The following is a 22,740-nucleotide window of genomic DNA, read 5'->3' as shown; positions in this document are numbered from 1 at the left end:
TTTAAAAAAACAGCTGGACAACTTAAATTTCTTTCCTAGAACTCAAAGTAAAGTACAGTGGCATGTCAATTGAAACTGTAGACTTAAAGGCAAGTCTAAGACAGTGTTTTTTTCTTTTTGCTTTTCTTTCCGTTACCCGTTGTGTGGTAAATAAGGAGTAGGAGGTAACTGCATGCATTTACAGTGTATGTGGCTTAACTGGTGAAAAATTAGACATGATCCCTGAGCTCTCACAAAGAAACACAACATGACAAAAACAATAGATAGACTATTCCAAATAACCAACACTGATATTTGATTCCATTGTCATACATATTAGATAGCCAAAGACAGATATCTCACAGGACTAATGTGGTGATTTGTGTGTGAAAGATTTGAAATTCTACACTAGATATGAGCTCAGAAACATGAAGCTTCGTCCATATTCCCTATGACTCTGATATATATATATATATTTACTTATATATATATATATATATATATATATATATATATATATATATATATATATATATATATATATATATATATTTACTTATATATACTTTTTGGATTATTTTAATATTACTATTATTTTAGTTTAAATTTTTTCCCTCTTGACGACGTCTGTACCAATTTGATCTATTTACTGACAAAATCAGTTGGTCTAAGACTGATAAATAAGAAAGAAGAAACCATGGGGAATTAAATCTTTGGTAATATGTTGACTGAAAAACTCTAGAAGAAGAATATAAAAATTGCCGAGGTTCAACAACTTGGTTCGACAACAGATCAATGCAAAACTTACAGTCTAACAAATGATAAAGATTTTGGCTGATTTGCAGAAATAAAAGCCTAAATATGCAGTATATAAAAAAATCATGCCGGTTGGGTACATCTGATTTTTTATCTGTCACCATGGTAACAGACTGAAGACTATTCGTTTATTTGCTTTTTAGGGTTTTAAGGTTGTATTTTTGTTGCTACATTATCCGTTATAAGCAATAACTGTCAGATTAATGCCATCATCAAGAATGATCAGGATCTTACACCATAGGTTCGGAGTTTTTATTAACCACACGTGTGAGTTTGGCTGAAGTTTCTCATTGCAACACTTTTTTAACCGATATTCTGGCAATATATATACACACACAAAGATATTTATTCAAACACACAGTCACTCACATTAGTCATTTGGTAACCCCACTCTAGAACACTTTAATGTATATTTATGTATGTTGGGCATATTTTAGGTGGCACAAAAAGATAAACATGGTTCATGCAGGTGTATTGAAGGTGAAGAGTAAATTGTGTTTTCAATGCTACAAAGTCCTATTTAGTGTTAATAAGTGAAGGCTTGGTGGGTGCACAGGTGAACGTGGAAGGACTACACAGTAGTTTTATTCGGAGGTGCTTTGGATCACAGTCCTGGGACTACACAGTAGTTTAGTAGTAGTTTAGCTCAGGGAAGAAATAGGATATTTATGAAGTGCTACACAGTGGTTTCATTTTTCCATGGCCCTGTCCTAATGTTACCTGTGGAATCAGGGATAAACACATAGTCCTCATGCAGGCTGCTATTGTGGCTCAGTGTTCCTTTCCGGCTGAGAGTGCTCTTCCTGCTGAGTGTAGCCTGAGAGCTTGGCATAGTGGACCGTGGTGGAGGAATATCCAAGTGCAACATAATGTCCTCCTCTTGATTGGTCATTTTGGTGCTGCTGTGCATCATGCAAGCTGTGCTGGTAACTTTTCCTTGGGAAGCACCAGAAAAAGCGTCTGTTTTAGGACAGCAAATGCTGGATAATGGTTCTGCCTTAGCACAACACACGTGTGTATGGCAGGTATGTCCCTCATGACAAGGCAGCTGGTTGTCCAGATGTGTTCTGTGGCTTTCCATGTGAATGCTAGGGCTGGTGCAGTGCAGCTGGTTGTCCAAATGAGGGCTTTGACAGGAGAGTCGGCTCTCCAAGTGTGAGGTATGACAAGTGATGGGATTTTCTAAGTGCATGCTGTGAGGGCTATCCAGGTGGGAACTCTGCACACTTCCATCCAAGCTGCTCGAAGTCATGTGTAGTGTGAAGTCCCTGAGGCAGGGCCGTGGCCGACTGAATGAGCGAGACTTAGTCCTGTCCTTCAGGCAGCTCTGCAGGGGTAGGGAGGGGCGGGGTAACTCCTCAGGGAGAGACAGAGAATGAGCAGAGCCTTCTAGTACTAGAGAAGAGCTATACAATGTGGAGCAGCATGGGCTCATGGGAATCTGAGCTGTAGGCAGGGAGCTTGGATTACAGTGAGGTGATGATGTGAGAAGGTGAGGGGAGAGTAAAGGTTTACCTGCATATGGTCGCTTTCCTTCAAAGTGACTTTTACTTTCAGTGCTTCCTGCTGTCTCTCCATTCACGTCTAATTTTGGTTTAGAAGGACAGCAGGCCCACCAGCGGTGCCACACATCATCCCGTTTGGCACAGTGCTGAATAAGCAGAAAGAGTCCCAGTGTCACTGAAAATGCCCCATATAAACAGCTAAATATCATGGACAGATAATGGCCTTGTGACATTGCCAATGCCCCAAAGGCCCACGTGGCTAGGAAAAGGAAGACGGTGAAAGCAGTGGACCGCAGTTGAGCCTTGAAGGAGTGCTCATTGGCAAGCATGGAGGCAGTGATGGCCATGCAACCTGAATGCTCTCCCTGTTCTCCAGGTTCACCACTGGCAGCAGGGCAGTGGCCGATTTCTGCCGTGGCCAGACGTTGCTGCTCCTCTGTCATGGCCTTTAGCTCATACTTACGCTCTGGATGCCGCTTCAACTGCACAAATGTGCACAGGAAATACAAACACATGACCAGGAATAGAACTGAAGAGGGTCCATAGAAGCCTCCTAGACTGGGCTCCCATGCCATCCAACAACTTAACAAGGCAAAGAGAGACAGAGACAGACATTGAGAGAAAATATTAACAACCTAGTCAGTAAAGTTATTACTGCTTTCCTTAATTAAATCACAAATCACATGGTAACTTGTTTTAATTAATTAAGACATGTCTCTATAAATCAGTGTTGCTTGCATGAAGCCATTTCCTGCCTCACTGCAAATTCTCCTAATGCTAAACACAATGTAACAGGGCTGCTGAACTGAAGATGTGTGTTTTCTGCATGCATAATTGACCCACAACAATGATCTACACATGATTATTGTTTTGAACAAATTACTCGAAGCAGACAATCTGTGTGGAGACTAAGGGAAGCAGAAGGAGTGTACTCACTAAGGGGCATCATCTCTGCTGCCATAGTTATCCAGATTAACAGCAGCTGTGACCCCTACAATGACAATGGGGATTCCACTACTGAACAGATAAAATCTGAAAACAGAACCAAAACAACAGAATCAAAGATCACAGTGTAAAGAAAGAGATACACTTTACTACCAAAAGTTGTGGACACCTGACCCATGTGCTTTTGAACATACCATTTAAAAGGTGGTCCTTCTTTGCTGTAATAATAACCTCCACTATCCCGAGAAAGCTTTTCACTAGATTTTTGTATGTGTTTGTGTGGATTTGACCATTTAACCCACAACACTGTTAGTGAGGCAAGGTACTGATGTTGGGTGAGGAGGCCTGGGGAGCAGTCAGTGTTGCAATTCATCCCAAAGGTTTTCAGTGGTTTTGATGTCAGGGCTCTGGCAAGCTGCTTGATTCTTCCACACAATCTTTAACACAACATGTCTTCATGGACTCCAAGATGTGCACAGGGCATTGTCATGTCAGAACATGTTTGGGCTCCTAAAGTAACAGGAAATCTTAAAGCTACAGCTTATATAGACAGCCTAGATGATTTTGTGTTTTCTACTTTAAGGCACCAGTTTTGGGAACTACATATGAGTGATATGATCAGATGTCCATATACATTTGGCCATAAAGCTTGTTTTTTTTCCCTGTTGCTCTTACTTTAACTCTGAGATAAGTAATTTAAAGCCAACCTTCCTCCATTCTTTTAATCAACGAATGACTAAGTGATAAGAATATTCATTTTTAGTGCAGGTCACAGAAATGTCAAGTAAAGCCTCAATAGACTCACTTGATTAAGATATCACATTATTCCCTATCAAAACTATTTAGAGATCAGCAATCTGTAACTCATGAGTCCAATCTCATGAAGCACACTTTTGGCTGTTTACCTGAATATAGCAAATTTAGGGTGAGGCTGTGGGGGAAGATCTCTGTCCTGAGAAAATGGTAGAGCCTTGGAGACTTCATTACAGGTATTCCTGGCAGTTAGCACCAGCCAAAGCATGGTGGAGAGAGAGGAGTAGTGCAAAATGATTCCAACCTTGAAGCAGAACACACAAAGTCAGTAAACACAAACGGCAACCAGGGCACTAAGATGATTATATAATCACTGTGCAGCGCTGCTGAGAGCAGAACTGTGTTTGATAAAGGGAAAGCAAGCATGCAGGTGTGCTGAGTGGATTGCTTAATGTAATCCTTCTTAGCTGGCTGGGCCATACAGGTATCCTCCTCAACTCTGTGGAGACAGTGCTAAAGTCCATTGCTCTTGCTCTCTTTATTAGTGCAAAATACTTTGGTGACTGCCCTCAATACACAAACATGCACACAACATACAGCTAGAAAATATCATGCATTTCACTAGGACCACTGTGCACAATGCTAAACATAATACAACAGAATTCTAAAATGTTTCCCCAGTGAGTTTGTTGGAATGTAGCTGATCCTAGATGATTTAAAAGTCAAACCTAAAATATATACATCCATTTCCTTCATTGTTCCTTCTGAAGACAGGCCTCCGAAAGGATATCTAGGTTATAAGTGTTCGTGAAAGAGAGGGAGCTTTCTGAATTGACAAGCAGCATGACTGACAGGTCCATATAACTAACATTCAAGTTTTAGTTTCTGGGTGCCACACAGACCAGAGTTCCCTCCAGAATATAATAAATTCACTAAAACTACTAAAATGCCTCTGCTTTGTTTTAAGGTGTGTCAAGGGAACAGAGTTTTTACAAATATGAAAACATTTCACTAATTTATTTAATGATACTCATTCATTCTGTTTCAATACAATCATAGAAATAAAGATAAATGAAGGAATAAATACAAACCTTAACATTAATATTGTACTTAAAACAGGTAAATATTCAGTGGGATATTACTACAGAACATTTTATTTCATTATTTCACAACAGTGAGTGTATGAACTATACTCAGATTAGCACACACTTACAGGTGACGAGTAAAATGTTAGGCCTCTGCTGACTCTGGTAAACGCTAACACACATTATATTCAGACATGACCACAATATGGCTAGAAATTTTCATGTACCAATCTATGACTCATGCTGCTTGGTTTATATTATACAAATATTTTACAAAAATAACTTTATGTAGTTATATACATGTATGGTCAAAAGTTTGTGGAAACCTATACATAACACTCATAAATCTGCTTTTAGAACATCCCATTCCAGCCCCTTTTGTTGATATAATAATGTCCAATATTCTGAAAAGTCTTTCTATTAGATTTTAGTGTGGCTGTGTGGATTTGACTATTAACCCACAAAAGAACTGGTCATTTCAGGCACTGTTGTCAGAAAAGGAGGCCTGGGGAGCAGCTGGCATTCAAATTTATCCCAAGGTCGTACAGTGGTTTCCACTTCCGCTCCAACCGTGGCAAACTTCACCACAGGGGCATTCTCAAGTTGGAACAGCAGCAGTTTAAGCTTCATTTTGTCCAATCTATACAACTGTGTGCACCCAAATTTGGGGCATCAGTTTGGGGAGGGTCCATATTAGGGTATGATGTCCAGGAGACCATAAACCTTTGGCTATATGTGAGACCTGGAATGGATAGTTTGTAAGGAGACTCACCACTTGACAGACAATGGGGTACTTGATCTGATTGATTCCTCCGGCAAACACCCCAAACGTCATGGCAGTATGAAAAAGGACATTCAGTAGTATGTGCCATCCTTTCCTGCTGATTCGGATTACACTTCACCCAGACAGAGACCCAAATATGATTAAAAGAAAATAAATAAATAAATCAGAGTTTAGACAAATGCAATATCACAAGCACAAAGCCATAAGTAAAGATAGTTCATCAAACAGAGCAGTTGGGCTCCAACTATCCAGATTGGCACTGACCCCTTTAGAGCGGCAGTTAATCCCTGTATGAAGCAAATGTTACATTGGGCTCAGCTTTAACAGTCAGTTCCAAAATACCATGTTGAGACATACTCTCGGTTACCCACTACTACTACCACTGTAGCCAGGAATTAATTTCAGGGGAGACAAGTGAATATGCTAAATAAACTCTACAGGTAAGTTAATAAGTGCAATGTGTTCATGAATTTTGGATGGATTGCCAGCAGAAGCAATGTCAACCAGTCTTTCAAAAGAATTAAAGTTAGGATGCATATGAAATAAAATACCTTTTCCTGAAAATGTTATGAACATTATGAACGCCTTACCTTATGAATACAGATCTACTGAGAAAAATGTAATATTCCAATTGGTAAATACTGTTTCTCACCATAGCTACTACTGCAGCTGCAATCAGCTGTGGTTAAAGCATCTGTCTGCTGTTGACCTTTAATGAACATCATTACAGCATTAATATTGAGCAAAACAATGTAAACGTACACTTATATAATCAGCTGTTCTGTTCGTATAATATGTTAACCTCCCACAAATAAACGTTAGGAACACAATTATTTTAAGCAGACTGTTTACACTACAAATCCACCACAGCCACACATCTCATGAAGAAAAGCATTATTATTTACAAATGACAGGTTTTTATATAACTGGACAACATGCAACATTTACCTGTGGTGTATAATGTACGTCATTATCGATATCAGCAGGCAGAGCAACATAACTGCCGTGCATGCATAAACAACCGGATGCAGGTATTCTCCTGGATATGGAGGGAAGGACAGCACCCTCTTTAAATCCTGCAAAATACCAAGAGATTTGTGGACAATTTATAAAATGTCAATTTAAATAACATTAATAATTGTACATACATATTCTGCACTGTAATGTGTGTACTAGATATATATTATGGAAAGTATAAAATAAGAGGTACAAAGAACAAGCTACAGGCTAAGAGAAAATATGGAGCTTTGTCCCTGTTAGACAAGACAACGCCCCCATACATAATTCTTTTACAGTGTGTCTGTTTCATCACCAAGACTGAAGAGTGCCCTTCCTTATGTAGCTGGGATGTTCAATGCCCTTAGCAAATTTTTAGAGTATTCTATTCTTGAGGTACATCTCTAAACTTCTAGAAATGCTCTTCAGAAATGTCAGGGTAATGTATCTCCTGTTTACTAACCACACCTCTTGTGAATTTGTGAATTTTACATGTATTATGAGTCATGTAGTAAACAATGAAAGATAGAAAGCAACGCTATGTTGTGCAGGAGTCTCAAAATTATAATTGCACATTATTAGCATGTGGTTTATGAGGGAAAACAATAGTGGCTTTAATATGTTAGTACATATCAGAATGTAAAAAATAAAGCTGAGTGACGTAGTACATTGGGAGCCATGTACTTGTTAGGGGAAATTTGACAGGACATTCTGTTCACCTGAAATGTGCAACGTCAGCCATATATGCTTTTTCAAGGACTAAAATGAATTATGATTTTCTGGCCTGAAAAATATGAAGGACAAGATGACAGCATATATCAAGTTGACTTATAGAGATACCAGAGGCCGAAGCTGTGACCAGAAATAGTCACACAGTTTTGGAACGTATTCTGTGTGTATCTGCGATTTCAATTCTTGATTGAACAAATATCTATTAAACAATGATTAGATATTGCATATTAAATACTTTGATGGAATTACAAAGAAACATCTAAAATTTTATTATACAGTTGTACAGTGTTGTACAGTTTTCTAATGAATAACTGTAGCATCTTCATCTTTATCTACAGTAAAAGCTAGTGGTAATCTGTTCCTCAAAGCAGGGGATAGCCTATTCTCATTCCTTCTGCTGCAGTTGGTGTGTATTGTTCTTAGAACCCTACTGTATGTAGCTCTATAGTGTCCTTTCGTCTTAAGTCCATTTGCCATCATTAGACATAATGTTCTGAGTTTAGGTAGCCACTCAACATTCTCAAACAATACATTTGTTTATCTTTATGGTATATGCTTGTGCTGGTACTTTTATTCACCAGATGGCTAATGACATTAACTGTTTACATACTTGCTCCCACTTCCTCTGTATTTTCTCCTTTAAATATTGCCCATTTTTTACCAACTAGCCAGCTGGCATGCCAATAACTAGTGCATTACTGGTGTTGCTGAATGTGTTGTTGTTTTTTTTTGTTTTTTTTTGCTGAATCTGCTCATTTCCTTTGTAGTCTCTATTCCCTCCACACTACATATACTTTTTACTCTATACTTGTTACCCACACAATTTACATGATACTGAGTGAGTAGCTACAAATAACCATGCTTTGGGATTGGCATTCAAGCAGCCAGTCTCGGAATGTGCTCATTGCCTTGGAATTGTCTAGGCCAAGGATGTTGACTCAGATGTCTTCTGTGCCGAAGTCAACACAGTGAGCTCAGCTGGCAGAACTGACCTGGCTCAGGCTCATTCTGGCCCAAGCACTAAACAGCTTGCTAGTTGTGAATGCCCAGGTCCAGCTATGACTGATAAGCATAAGAAGAAACAACAGATACTGTATGGCTCACCTGAAATCAATGATAAGTGAGCTAAGACAGAGTGCTCCCATAACTGGGAGGTCCTTTCACAATATTAACTTCCTATTAAACAGTCATATTTAGCACTGGTCTTGGCATCATTGGGAAAGTGTCTTGGACAAGCTTCTGTCAGATCACCCGTGACAGCCTCTACACTAGCTGCAGCCTAAGCAGTGTAAACCGGTATTTTGCAACCACAACATTAAAGGTAATCTTCCATGCTGTGTTTGTTATAACAGAGTGTGCCATGAAAAAATGTGAGGACATAACGACATCTTCCAGTGGGAATTAGCCCCAGCCTACCCATTCCTATTTTCTGGCTAATATGATCAGAGTTTGCCATATGCATGCTGTAGATGCTTCTGTTGCTGGTAGTTTCCACCCAGATGTTCACTGCTTAAATGATAAATGCAGATCCAATGACTGCCTGGTGAAGACTTACAATATTGTATCTATCACATGTAGTATGTACTGCCAATACTTTAGCTACTTAGGTGCTAGCATTGCAGCAGTCCCAATATAAATGAGCTGACTGCCTGACACCTCTTTCCTGGGCTAGGATACTGCTTCAATCTCCACTGAATTGATATACACATATCGCTAGGGTTGTATGGATGAATTATATTTAGCTAGGTAACTAAACATATTGAAGTGGATCTTAACACATTATTGTAAATCTATTTCAAAAGTATTTTTTTCAAAGACTCAGTTAAGACAAACTAAATAAGCCAATTTAATAAGTTTTTAGATAGTATTGACTTAAAATGTTGAAAATAAACATACAAAAATTACATTCTTAACAAAACTGAAACAGACTTGCGTCATTCAGTGTGGTGCTTATAGCGTAACAATTAAAAAGAAAATCAGAGAAATATTCTGTCCAACATGGAGGCCTGTGCTCTAGTTAACAAAACAGAACAAAATAAGTGCACATTAAAATAAATCTGCTGAAAAATATTTCCTCTTTTGACACTGTTCATCCAACTGCTGAAGCCATAGTCTGTAAAGAGCTTAGAAACACGTACTGCATGTGATCTTTTTAAAGGTATCAATCTGGTGAAGGGTACAAAATAATTTCTAGTACACTATATGTACCATGGAACATAACACCATGATGACCATCATCAACACATGGAGAAAACGAGAATCCACAGTGACTTTATCAAGAACAGGAGGTCCCTCCAAAACTGCCTAAAGGACAAGGTGAAAACTTATCAGGGAGGCTGCTAAATGACTTACAGCATTAAAGGAGCTCTAGGAATATCAAGAACTGCTCCCAACCTGCAAAAATCGCTCATATTCCTTACATGTTCTGAATATGGGTGAGTTAGCAGATAGTCCTTTCTCATGAAGAAGGAAAAAATATCCAAGCCCACTAGAATTTGTCAAATATACAGTATGTGGCAAAATGTGTTATGTTCTAATGAACAACTTTTTGGGCATAATTTTAAAATACAATTGGGGTTCTAGTCAAAATAAAGGGAATCACCAATAGTTCCAAATTCCATCTGTTTTCCAAATAACCTGCAGGTCTCTGTTAGACATGCGAGATAAAGAATAATTTTATCTTCCACAAAGTTAATGAATCAAAACAGAAATTCACAAAGAAATACCTTCAAAAGACAATCCAAAATATGTTTTGGAATTGGTCAAGGTGAATCTGGAGTCTGTCCATGGAATACGGAATGTGAGCCATTACTACACCCAAGATGGGATTCCATCACAGGCTTCCATACGCACTCCATAATTAAACGAGATGCTTAAAATATTTGACAAAGAGCAATGTTACGTTTGTATATCATCATCACCAACAAGTATCATTAATATTAACTGATCATGTGGTGTTAAGCTCTCACACATCTTGTTGAAAGATAATATTCCTGTCCACAGTGTGGCTCAAAGAGCTGAGATGAATCTTGGTCAATCAGCATGCTCCAGTGACCAAGCCCTCTCTTTGACATAACAGGACTGCCTGCATTTGTTTCAGGCAACACACAAGCACACTAGCACTCACATACTCACACACATTCCCTCTCCATCTTCCTCTCTATTTGTTCTCAGAATTGAACATATAACTTTTAAATTCTTGTGGGATTCGATACAGCCTAATACCAGCTTCTAATTTTAAAACTGCTATTCTTCCATCTTGCACCATAAAATGATAAGAAATTGCTTAATACAGACCATATGGCCCACAGTTGTTATTAGATTATGCTTTTGTTCAATTCCGTGCACTTAACTGTGATAACCTTAATCATTTGTTTTATATATATATTCATATCCTTTCAGGATTGAATAATGCTGAACATGACTTCCTTTATGATCTGAAACTGCAATAATTATTCCTGGCTCTACCCTGGTCATTCACAAGCACACAACATTACGTTACAGTATGTGATTAAAATGCATGTCTTCTTTTTATTCACAGAGATTGTTAAATAAGGGAATTGTGAAAAAAAATTTAAATTACATACAAATTATTTATAAATAAATGCATTGGTGTTTGATATGTACATGTTATGGAGGTACATCTTTGACGCATCAACTGCTATTGATGTAGTTTCTTTTTCATGGGCACTTTAACCAATTTACCTTCATATTGCCACAACTAACAGGTAATTCTACTATTACTTAAAATCATACATAACATAACATAAATTACGTTTCAGAATTAACCATGCCCACCGAGATACACTGTAAGAAATGGCAATAATGGTCTTTTGTGTGGAATGTATGAGTTTACACACAGACCACACTCATAGCATTGCCTTTGAAAATCATGAAAGATTTTAACTAAGCAGTTACAAAATAATATGCCACAAGGTGATATGATTTATGATATTCTTAGACATAAAGAGTTTAATGCACCAGAATAATAAATCTTCAGGAAGTATTCCTTTTTTTTTCAATCACATGCTGAATTTAAGGCACTCTCAGATTTGAAATTTTCATTTTATGTTTTTCACTGAAAAACTATGAATGATTAAAATTGTTGTGAAGAAAATTGTAATATTAAGCAACAATTTCAAATTATACATAGTTTCTGGAATGCCAATACCAAGTTTCCCAGTTACGGAACACATCGCTCAAGCAGGCACTTTGTTAGCTTTTCATCTCTGTCCTTGGTGCCAATAAGTGGACATTTTTCTCACGGACTTCTCCATGGTGCTGACAGGGCTCTGTGCCAAAGCTCTAGTTTGTCTTTTGTAAATTGATTAAGTCTAAATTAGAGGCCACAATATTAAACACGGCAGCTGCTATGTACATAAGAACCATTTAGTAACTTTGACTTTACTAGAATCATTACGCCAACTGATTTAAATTGATCCTTGTTCTTTAAGCCCTCAAACTCAACACCAGTTCCAACTGGAGGTCATTCCACAATACGGCTAAGAAGGAATGAGTGTATTAGCAAAGGCCAAATCAAACAACGAGTAGACATAAACTTGCAATAAATCCCCCAGCCTGGAGCATTTCACAGAAACAGTCTAATTCTTAAAATCTCATTATTCTCATGTGTTTTAAAATATCAAAACCAGCTCTTAGAATGGCCCATCCACGTTTGTTGACTAAAAGGCCACAGAGTGCCGGTGCGTTACAGTTTTATTTTAATAACCACCATTTGTTAACCACCACAGACACCAAGCTGAGAGGACGTGACCATTGCAGATGGCTTGCTTTGACTATCTAGGGGGCTACAAAATCCAGTCATGCTATTGGCTACACTTGAAAAGGGGATGTTCCTGGGATAAATGTGAAATGAAGAAAAAAGAGAAAAGAGAAAAAGAAGGGGGGTTACTACTGTGTGTGTGTGTGTGTGTGTGTGTGTGTGTGTGTGTGTGTGTGTGTGTGTGTGTGTGTGTGTGTGTGTGTGTGTGTGTGTGTGTGTGTGTGTTGGCGTGGATTACTACGGCAGTATGCAATCTCGTAGGCCTGAGTAAAGACAATGATATACCCAGACTCCGTAGTGCACTTACACATGGAGCCGTTTGGGGTTCAGCCAAACACTGTTGCAATTGAAATTCAGTTCACGCCTTTTCTTGCTTCCAGAGTCACCGGCGCGCTTGTCCTCCAAATAAAATGCTTATCTGGCATGTTTGCACTTAATCAGGAGTCCACGAGGTGAAAAAAAAGGACTCGTTTTCCGTGGATAGGTTTTATGTAAGTAAAATAATGATAGACTGGATACTGAGCAGCGCTTATGCGTGAACCCCACGCTGAGACAGCTCGGGTTTCAGTTTATCAGCTGCATAAATATGGTAAAGACCATGTTGGTCAATAATCAATTGATTAATGCAGCCGGCACATTGAAAGGTGTGAGTACTAAATTCTGCAGCTTGTTAGACGGTCGTGTCCCTGTAGAATGGCAACAGTAGGTGAGTTCCCTTTCGCTATTCAGACTACATAGTAATCAGTAACCTATGTCAAGAATAAAGTTAGTCCCAGGAATAATAATACTCGACAATTTACTCACCATCAGGTCTTTAAAGTTGAGTTGCAGACTGAGTACAGGGATGTGTCGCAGTCATTCATGAGTTGTGCCGTACACACGTGGAGAAGCAGCATGAAGCGTATAGAAGGAAGATCCATTCATTACATCTGGGCTCACCGTCCTGACCATCTGTGTGAGCATATAATAATTAGACTATATATAATTATATAATTATTACATAATATATATATATATATGCTATACTCCATGGCCATGACGTGATCTGACATGTAGTAGCTACCATTTAAAGCACGAGTTGTGCCAACGCAAGCTACGTCATGAGGACGCCAAAAGGGAACCAAAAAAAAGAAAAAGAAAAAAAAGAAAAAAGATTCGATAAAAATGACGAAGACAAGTAGACAGGTCAGGCATTTGATCAGTTTGATTCTCTTGTGCCTGATCAACGTCGTAGGGCTTTGCAACACAGGCTACATAATAATTACATGCACCAATAATAACTAATCCAAAGTGTTTTTAAATGAATCAAACGCAGCTTCCGCTCCTAAGGAATAGCAGCACAGATAGCAGCAGCTTTAAAGCGCATTTCTTCCGAATAACCTTACCTAATTTGATGAAAGCAACTGGTGCGGAAAGCATCCTGTGCGTCTCTGTGAGCTGTGCTGAGAAGGAACAGAAATGGAAGCGCACAAAGCGTGTGGAAGACAACTGATGAGATTCATGATGAGCAGTCAAGGTCTTCTGGTAGACAAGAAAGAAAAGTATTTGTTGTAAATAAATGAATAATCAGAGGCTAAACTAAGGGGAAGATTTCGCAGTCCATCCCTCACATTGAGCGCGTGAGTGAGTGACAGTTTTCGGCGAGGTCTCAGTTAAAGGCGCCTACTGCGGAGGGCGGAAATGGTTTGTTCCCTTGTGCGCCCTAGGGCATGTCCCCAATGCAGCTCTGATTTGAAGAGACAACACAAGCCAGGTTCTTTCTTTCACATACCGCACAACAGGGAAAATCTCGTCACGCCAGCGAGGCTTTCTAGCTTCTACACACACTACCCGCTGTTTCCTATAGCTTATATTAAAATGGTGATTTAAAGCTGACTGAGATTTACGCGAGTTCTTTTGTATGATGCGATCTGATGTCATTTCAAATCTATCGACTCCACTTTTTTCCCACACATATTTATCACCATGCAATAAACAATGTATAGTATACTAAATAATTATTCAACACGATCCGTTTTTCAAGGTGCATATCAGATATTTTCATAAAAAACCATTAAGCTAGTACACATTCTCACCAAGACATTGTGCTCTCCATTGGGATTAAGTGAAAACCTTAGAAGTATATAGTTAATAGCTTTGCTTATGGTTCCTAAAATGTGATCTGAATGTAACATTTTTATTGTAGAGTCCTATTCTGTGAACTGTGACTAGGTCTTTAGACCTTATATAGCCTATATATAGCCTATATACAGTATGATGGCTGTTTAGGTTATAACACATACTTTCTCACACACATTCTGTAATAATCTTACACTGATAGAAATATACTGTCCCACATACACTTCTATACTATACTATGTTTCATATATTATAGGATTCATATAAATACACCTGTTTTAATGCATTATCATATCCGACAGCCTATTCATGATGAATAATGATGTGAGGGTATGACTGTTTGTAGCTCCTGTAGCATAAGTGATAACAGGAAGTAGCTTGTTTAGGAGACATTGCGTAACAGTGTTAGTGTTAGCAGTGATTATCATCTAACATTAGTAAAAAATGATTTCTGAGAGGTTTTGTAAGGCTAACCAGATAACATTTGTGAGAGCATTTTTTCAATTATATTCATAAATATTCATAATCCCTATCATGATTTTATTTTATTATTATGTTTTAAAATCCTCTCAGGTTAGCTCTTAGTTATATTAATACATTATAAAGCCACTTTATAATTCCATCTTTTTTAGTATTGCCATAAATACATTTCTGAACTTCTGAACCATTTTTGTGACGCTACTGAGAATCGTAAAAAGTGCTTTAGGAAACTTCTTTAGGGAACTAAAGATGGTTTGTCTATGGCATAATGCAAAAGATCCTTTTCTGGATCCTTTTTCCTGTTAAGTGCATAAGTCACATTTCCAGAGAGTGTTGTAACTGAGTTGTATAAAATTGCTGTGCTGAATTGTATAAAACATCAGACCCTGAGTCATTTTTTATTGGTTCATTTACTTGACTATTTAGTATTGACTGTTTCCTTAGTAAAGAAATTGTAACATAAAGTGTTCATTTCATGTATTAAGTTTCACTCAATTAGGTTTCTGAAACCTCATGACCATCCATTTGCATATGTCTTCATTAAAGCAAGCTTGCCGATTAGAAAGATTTCGCTGTAGTTTATACTGCATGATTAAAGCCCAGTCACTGACCCACCTGCCTTATCAGCTGTAGAACAGCTGTGGATTTAATTCAACACATTTAACTCTTTTATAGGCACTTCTATTGTTTTTCTTTTTTTTAAAAATCATTATATTTAGTTACAGTACAATGCTGTTCAATATGGTTGTATTTGCATGCTAATTGAAATTTTAAAAAGTGATTACCCTGGAGGATGCTGAAATGTCCTTGATCCTGTTGCTGTTGCATTAAAAGCAAGACTAGTCGAGCGTAATTAAATCCTGCCAGTCTTTAAATGACAAGATTCTTGTCAGGAAAGTTAATCGAAAGCAGATATGATTGAATTAATTAAATAAAGATGAAATAATCTGACCCCTTTCGGTCTAGGGACACCCAAAATGCTTAATCTTGGCATGAGGGTTTTTCTTTTTTGTTAGTGTGCCAATGTAACAGTGTAATGTTTGACAGTAGTCAGTAGCTACTACTGTGTGCATCCAGACAATTGCTATAAAAGGAATCGACTGATTAAACCCACTCACAAACTCTTCCACCAAACTTTCACAAATGTGCGTATCAAAACAGAAGTGCTCAAAGGCTGAATACACTTTTGTTTTCCTCTGGACCTCAGAATTCATCTGGCAAGCCTGTTATTTTTTACACCCCTCCATTCAACACCTCTTCTTGGCCTGAATACATGACAGTATTGTTGTGGGCAGGAAGTGCCTATCAGCTGTCATACAAGATTTTACAGGCTGGATAAATATTTGTCAGCACCCTATCAAAAAGAGGATGTGTGAACAATTTACTGTTGAAAAGCAGCATGCTGTGTGCCAGAGTAATACAATGAGAGAAGAGTGGTTTAAAAAGCACTACCTGACTCAGTTCTTGTACAATACAGAGGAAAATCACATGCACAATTTACAAAGCCTCCTTTTTCTTATTTCTTATCTAAACTATTAGATTTATTATTATAATAGAGGCAAAGTGACCCCTTATGTGTTAACTAGGTCAGACATTCAGAGCTAAAAAAGCAAATTTCTTTCAACCCAATATAAATATGTTTTTAGCTGTGATAATACCACTTATATTTGTTGAAATAATTGTTTACTATTTAGTATATAGACTGTTCTATATGGAGTACTATATAGGGCAAGACTAGAGGAAGACCCTGGGGGACATTCAGACACTTTTAGAGACTGATAAGGAAACACATACTCATCTCTGCCATTACATAAACAATCTGGAGGTCACAAATTTTGTATTTGTATTGAATTTTGTATTCTATTCATCTTTATATTATTATATGCTTTGAGACAATGTCGATTGTAAAAAAGCGCTATACAAATAAACTTGAATTGAATTGAATTGAACAAATTCCCTCAAACTGAAATCACAAATTACAAACCTATACTGTAAAGAATGACTGTTACTTTACAGTAAAATTCTGTTTAAACCAGCATGATGAATTAAATAAATGTATTTAATTTTCCACATGATTTTATGAGAAAAATATTGTATTGTTCAGTGTTAGATGAATAAACCGTGTCTAACGAACTTACTGTGTAGCTATCACTGTATCTATGGCTGTACCCTTAATTTACAGTGGACTGTATGTAATCATATCAAGGGAATATTATTTGTCTGCTACAAAATAAAATTAACTGTGAATGAGAAAATAAATGGTAATATGATATCAATAACATATACAATATTACAACATACATATGACAATAGCAAAAATACAAATTCAAATGCAAATACATATATCTAGAATAATAATTCATGAATATTCCTGCATCACTTCAGAGGGTTAACCACAAAATAAAATAAAAAAAATGTACTTAACCAGAACTAGCTCATCTATACAAAACAGTAAACAGTGCTGAGTCATGTATGACTCAGTGAAAGTAGCTCATTTATCTTCATTGACATAGCTGTCAAGAGCAGAAAAGAAATGACATAAAATGTCAAACCTCTGTGCCCTGCTGTAGCACCAAGCATTGAATATATAAACATATCAATTTAGTTGAATTACAAAACCTATTGAGCGTGTGTCTGATTTTTAGGGCATCTTGATCATATTGTGGGGGTCCTAGGTGTCAAGTACGAAGGTACACACGCAGGGTGGAAAAAAAAGTCAAGAAACTAGAAATAAGCTCATAAACTAAAGGCTGCATATGAAAGGTACTTATAGTACCTGTAAAGTTATTTGTGACCAGGTAAGTGCAATCAGAAATTTGGTAAATATAAATGTGATAGTGTCTTTAATAGCTATGAATTGTGATCATTGAAAGCCATGTTTGTAGGTCAAGTTGTATTCTGGGAGTTGTAGCTTAGCACCAATAATTGCATTGGCATGTCACTAGGCAGCAGCCTAGGCTTGGACCCAAGTGTGAATGGTTCATAAACATGATAAATAATACAGTGGTAAAGTATTGTGCTAATGGACTATGAATTGATCAACTGCTAAGTTGTATCCTGTCTCAGAGAATGTAAGTTGCTTTGAATAAACACGTCAGTTTCTTTAAATTGTATGTTTCATATTTTTGCCCTCTTCCAGCCAGCAGAGGGAACCCTTACCCGAATATTGAGTCACTTTTGAGTTGTTAGGACATTTATGCAATGTGCATGATGCACTATTTGCGAAGTATTGTTTCCTTGGGTTACATACAGTACCAAGCTGTTTGATTTTACAATCCTATTCTGTGTATGACCTTGATTGTGTTTATTCCGACTGTGATACTGTCTTTGTGCGGATTTTTGGATTTGTTTGCCTGTTTTATCTGACATTACGGTTTTGAACATTTTGCCTATTTTTGAGTCTGCTTTTTAGATTACAGTTTTGGATTCGTAACTGTTTTTCCAGTTGCCAACCCTCTGCCAACTACTTACATAACACACCACCGGCAAAGGACCCAACGGATGTTTCACAGCTACAAGCTCTTCTGGCCCAAAAAGGGGAAATGCTGATAGCTTATCAGGAGCAAACTGTCGCATTACAAAATGCTAAAATGCGACTTCAACAAAGCAAAGCACCCACTCCTCATCCCCCACCACCCCGTAGGGAACCCATCTGGATGGCATTTCTGGAGAAATTTGATGATTTGATGATTTCAACACCATCATCCCATCACTCCTTCAGCCCAAATTAACCCAGCTCTCCGTGCCTTCCTCTGTCTGTCAGTGGATCACTAGCTTTCTCACAGACAGGCAGCAGCTAGTGCGACTGGGAAAACTCAAATCTAGCACCCACACCATCAGCACTGGTGCCCCCCAAGGCTGTGTTCTCTCCCTACTGCTCTTCTCCCTGTACACGAATGACTGCACCTCTAATGACCCCTCTGTCAAGCTCCTGAAGTTTGCAGACGACACCACACTGATCGGCCTCATCTAGGACGGTGACAAGTCTGCCAACAGACTGGAGGTTGAACGGATAGCTGTCTGGTGCAGCCTTAACAACCTGGAGCTGAACACAGCTCAAGACAGTGGAGATATTAGTGGACTTCAGGAGAAACCCTGCTGCTCTTCCCCCACTTACCATCAGGGACAGCATTGTCACAGCAGTGAAGTCATTCAGATTCCTGTGAACCACAATCTCCCAGGACCTGAAGTGGGACATTCACATTGACTCCATTGTGAAAAAGGCTCAGGAGAGGTTGTACTTCCTTTGTCAGCTGAGAAAGTTCAACCTGTCACAGGATCTACTGAAACAGTTCTATGCTGCAATCATCGAATCCATCCGTCGCACCTCAGTGACTGGTTTAGCTCAGCTACCCAATCCGACCTCAGGAGACTACAGAGGGTAGTCCGGACTACTGAGCGAATCATTGGCACCACTCTCCCCACTCTTCAAGACCTGTACTCCTCCAGAGTGAGTGAAATTAAAAGGGCAACGTCAATCACTCTGGACCCCTCACATCCAGCACACTCCCTCTTTGAACTGTTGCCATCTTGCCGACGCTACAGAGCCCCGAGCACCAGAACGACCAGACATAGGAACAGTTTCTTCCCTCAAGCAATCCACCTGATGAACAATTAACACCACGGAACACACAACACCTAATTGCACGTTCCACACTTGCACATTTGTATTATGTATATCTCAATTTGCACATTTCATAATTGCACACCTGTACATACATAGATATTGTCTTTACAGTTTACTGTTTGCTTCAGTTGCACACTTCAAAATTGCACATGTGTACATACAAATTGTATATATTGTATACTGATTTAATGGTCTGCGATCCTGAGAACCAAATGCCTCCTCCAAAATGCTTTCTGGTGTTTTTTTCTGTCCCAGGATGTGGAAGACTATGTGAAGGCCTGCCAAACATGTGCTATATCCAAATCCAGTCATCAGATCCCTGAAGGACTTCTCCACCCACTCCCAATACGTCAACGTCCCTGGTCACACCTCTCGGTTGATTTTATAACTGATCTGCCCAATAACAATTGATTCACCACCATATTAGTAGCCATAGGCCGGTTCTCGAAAGCTTGCTGCATCATTTATTTGAAGGGTTTACCCACCACCATGGAAACTTCCAAGGAACTATTTAATCAGGTTTTCATCATGTCAAATACAATTCACCTCTGAGGGCTGGAGAGCCTTCTGTCATCAACTGGATATTAAGCTAAGCCTCATCTTGAGTTATCACCCCCAATCTAATGGGCAAACGCAATGCTTGAACCAGGAAATCAGCCAATACCTCTGGATATGTTGCAGTCACAATCAGCAGTGATGGAGCGAGTTCCTTCCCTGGGCTGAATATGCCCAGAACTACAGGTTTAACCCCATATCAATGTGTGATGGGTTACCATCCCCTATTTTTCCCCTGAGGACACCAACCGATGTCCCGGCAATGTATGACTGGATCCACCTGAGCCAGGCTGTCTAGGAAAGTTCCCATGGTCATCTCCCATGGTCAAGGATTGTTACCTAGTGGTTAGGATTGTTATCTAATGCATATAACGTATTATAAAATTATATGTAACCACATGCCTACCTATACCAAGCTTCCCCAAGAGCTGGGCATGGGATCTTCCACTTATAATGATGCCCCTAACCACACCTTATTCATCAAACCTTCAGCAAACAAAATCCTGGGCAAAGACACACACTCACCAAGAATGCCCTGAAGCCCCAAGCTTTACTTTAAGTTAGACCTTTTCTACAGACCTACAAAAGAATCAATTGTCACATCCTTGATTTCTATCTGGTATATCTCTGACTCAAAACACAAAAATCTGCCCACCCCCTCACTCATCCAGGAGAGATCTAGAAGAGAGTGGCTGACTCCGCACATCCCAGCCACCATCTCTTTCAGTGTTTGCTCTCATAATGGAAACACTGAGTTAGAGCCATGAAATCATATACCAGCTGATACCTGCACAGTTTCTTCCTAAACCAAGACATTCCCACATTCTCCACTCTAACATGTAGCACAAGTCACTTTATTACTTCTCTACCATTCAACTGGAATTGCATTAATGTCTATGCTAATTGCACAGTGACTATCAATTACAGTCATAAACATGTAATAATTATGTTACACACCTACTGCAGTATCTCCTATTGAATTTATGTTTTTATATTTTGTATTGTATTGAATTGTACATATTGGTTAATGCGGTATTCTGAATTAAGTGTGACACTAATGAAATAATGAGATAATCCTTATTATGTCCCAAGCTGAAAGAAGCACGTCTAAACTTTTTTGCTAGACCCATTAGTAGTGATTACTTCAGCCAAAAGAGTGACATTGACATTATTTGCATGTATTGCCTTCCAGATGACTCTGTGTTGGCATTGTGGTTAAACCGTTAGTGAGGGCTTGTTTTCAACCAGATAAAGCTGATTCATCATTTGCATTTAAATCATCACTCAACTTGATGTTGTTCGACAGTTTCTTGAATCTAACCAGATTTGTTTTTATGTCATTACAGGCACTTAAATGCAAAATTGAAACTGTCTCTTTCAGTAAATTAGAAGAGGAGTCCCATACAAACATGTGCATGCCTCAGTGATTCATTCATTCATTCATTTTCTACCGCTTATCTGAACTTCTTGGGTCACGGGGAGCCTGTGCCTATCTCAGGCATCATTGAGCATCAAGGCAGGATACACCCTGGAAGGAGTGCCAACCCATCACAGGGCACACACACACACACACACACACACACACTCTCATTCACTCACACACTACGGACAATTTTCCAGAGATGCCAATCAACCTACCATGCATGTCTTTGGACCGGGGGAGGAAACCAGAGTACCCGGAGGAAACCCCTGAGGCACGGGAAGAACATGCAAACTCCACACACACAAGGCGGAGGCGGGAATCGAACCCCCGAACTTGGAGGTATGAGGCGAACGTGCTAACCACTACGCCACAGTGCCCCCCTGCCTTAGTGATTATAAAAAATACATTATTATGGCCTGCATTTTAGGTCAACACATGTACTGTGTTGTATTAGTTTTATAGAGACATGCAGTTGTATGCAGTAACATGTATACAATTGTATTCAGCTTAAATCAAGTAGTCAAATATATGTGATCATTTTGGACGAGATTTCATCTTTCATCATTTCCGAAACTTATGCCTTAATGATGTGTATGCAATAGGTTTATTGTATAAAATTGAAATACAATTGCGGTTTATTTAATAATTATACAGCAGTAGATAGCTTATGTGCTCTATTTTACCAGTGGTAAGGCTGAAAGTACTTCTTTTCCCTTTGCTGAGTGAAAATAAGCAAAGCATGAGACATACATCCCTAAATGACACCTGGTGTTGAACTGGCAGCTAATTGCACTAAAGTAAAATGCATGGCTTAAATGCCTAGCTTGAATGCATTTAATTGTTTGAAGAGAATGATGGTGAGGGAGGAGAAAATGCACATGGAGGTACAAAAGTAGCAAGGGCTAATAAAATGAACACAAATGATGAGCAATGCAGAAATGCATGCAGATAACTGTTTTACTCACTCACTCACTCATTTTCTACCGCTTTATCCGAACTACTCGGGTCACGGGGAGCCTGTGCCTATCCCAGGCGTCATCGGGCATCAAGGCAGGATACACCCTGGACGGAGTGCCAACCCATCGCAGGGCAGATAACTGTTTTAACACTGCCATTATGAACTTAAACTGGATATTAACGTTCATCCTTTTATTTGAGT

At 38.7% G+C, this 22,740-nt stretch overlaps 1 protein-coding gene across 5 annotated transcripts; it reads right to left on the bottom strand.

Annotated features, from left to right (window-relative positions):
- Positions 1-531: 531 nt before the first annotated feature.
- adgra1a (adhesion G protein-coupled receptor A1a) lies at positions 532-14,231 on the bottom strand. Of its 5 annotated transcripts, XM_047816920.1 has the most exons (8): positions 13,989-14,231; positions 13,764-13,899; positions 13,183-13,329; positions 6,816-6,943; positions 5,856-5,979; positions 4,151-4,302; positions 3,237-3,332; positions 532-2,882 (listed from the first exon to the last, which is right to left on the bottom strand). In XM_047816920.1, the coding sequence occupies exons 3-8, from the start codon at positions 13,183-13,185 to the stop codon at positions 1,472-1,474; spliced, it is 1,914 nt and encodes a 637-aa protein (XP_047672876.1). In that variant the 5' UTR covers positions 13,186-13,329; positions 13,764-13,899; positions 13,989-14,231; the 3' UTR covers positions 532-1,471. The 5 variants fall into 5 exon arrangements, with proteins under 5 accessions (XP_047672876.1, XP_047672877.1, XP_026996172.1 ...); XM_047816921.1 differs by having other exon boundaries at positions 6,520-6,943; positions 13,764-14,231; XM_027140371.2 differs by having other exon boundaries at positions 13,764-14,231.
- Positions 14,232-22,740: the final 8,509 nt, after the last annotated feature.

The sequence above is a fragment of the Tachysurus fulvidraco genome, chromosome 8, assembly GCF_022655615.1.
Source record: "Tachysurus fulvidraco isolate hzauxx_2018 chromosome 8, HZAU_PFXX_2.0, whole genome shotgun sequence".
Taxonomy (NCBI): domain Eukaryota; kingdom Metazoa; phylum Chordata; class Actinopteri; order Siluriformes; family Bagridae; genus Tachysurus; species Tachysurus fulvidraco.
Note: the sequence above shows the minus strand (reverse complement) of the source record. Positions and strands in the feature narration are given on the sequence as shown.

What these genes read in the sequence shown, in the direction of transcription:
- adgra1a (XM_027140371.2), bottom strand. An exon ending in ACCCCATTGTCTGTCAAGTG is followed by an intron (nt 4,303 to 5,855) that starts GTGAGTCTCCTT and finishes TTCTGCTTCAAG; the next exon opens with GTTGGAATCATTTTGCACTA. An exon ending in AGCAGAGATGATGCCCCTTA is followed by an intron (nt 2,883 to 3,236) that starts GTGAGTACACTC and finishes TGCCTTGTTAAG; the next exon opens with TTGTTGGATGGCATGGGAGC.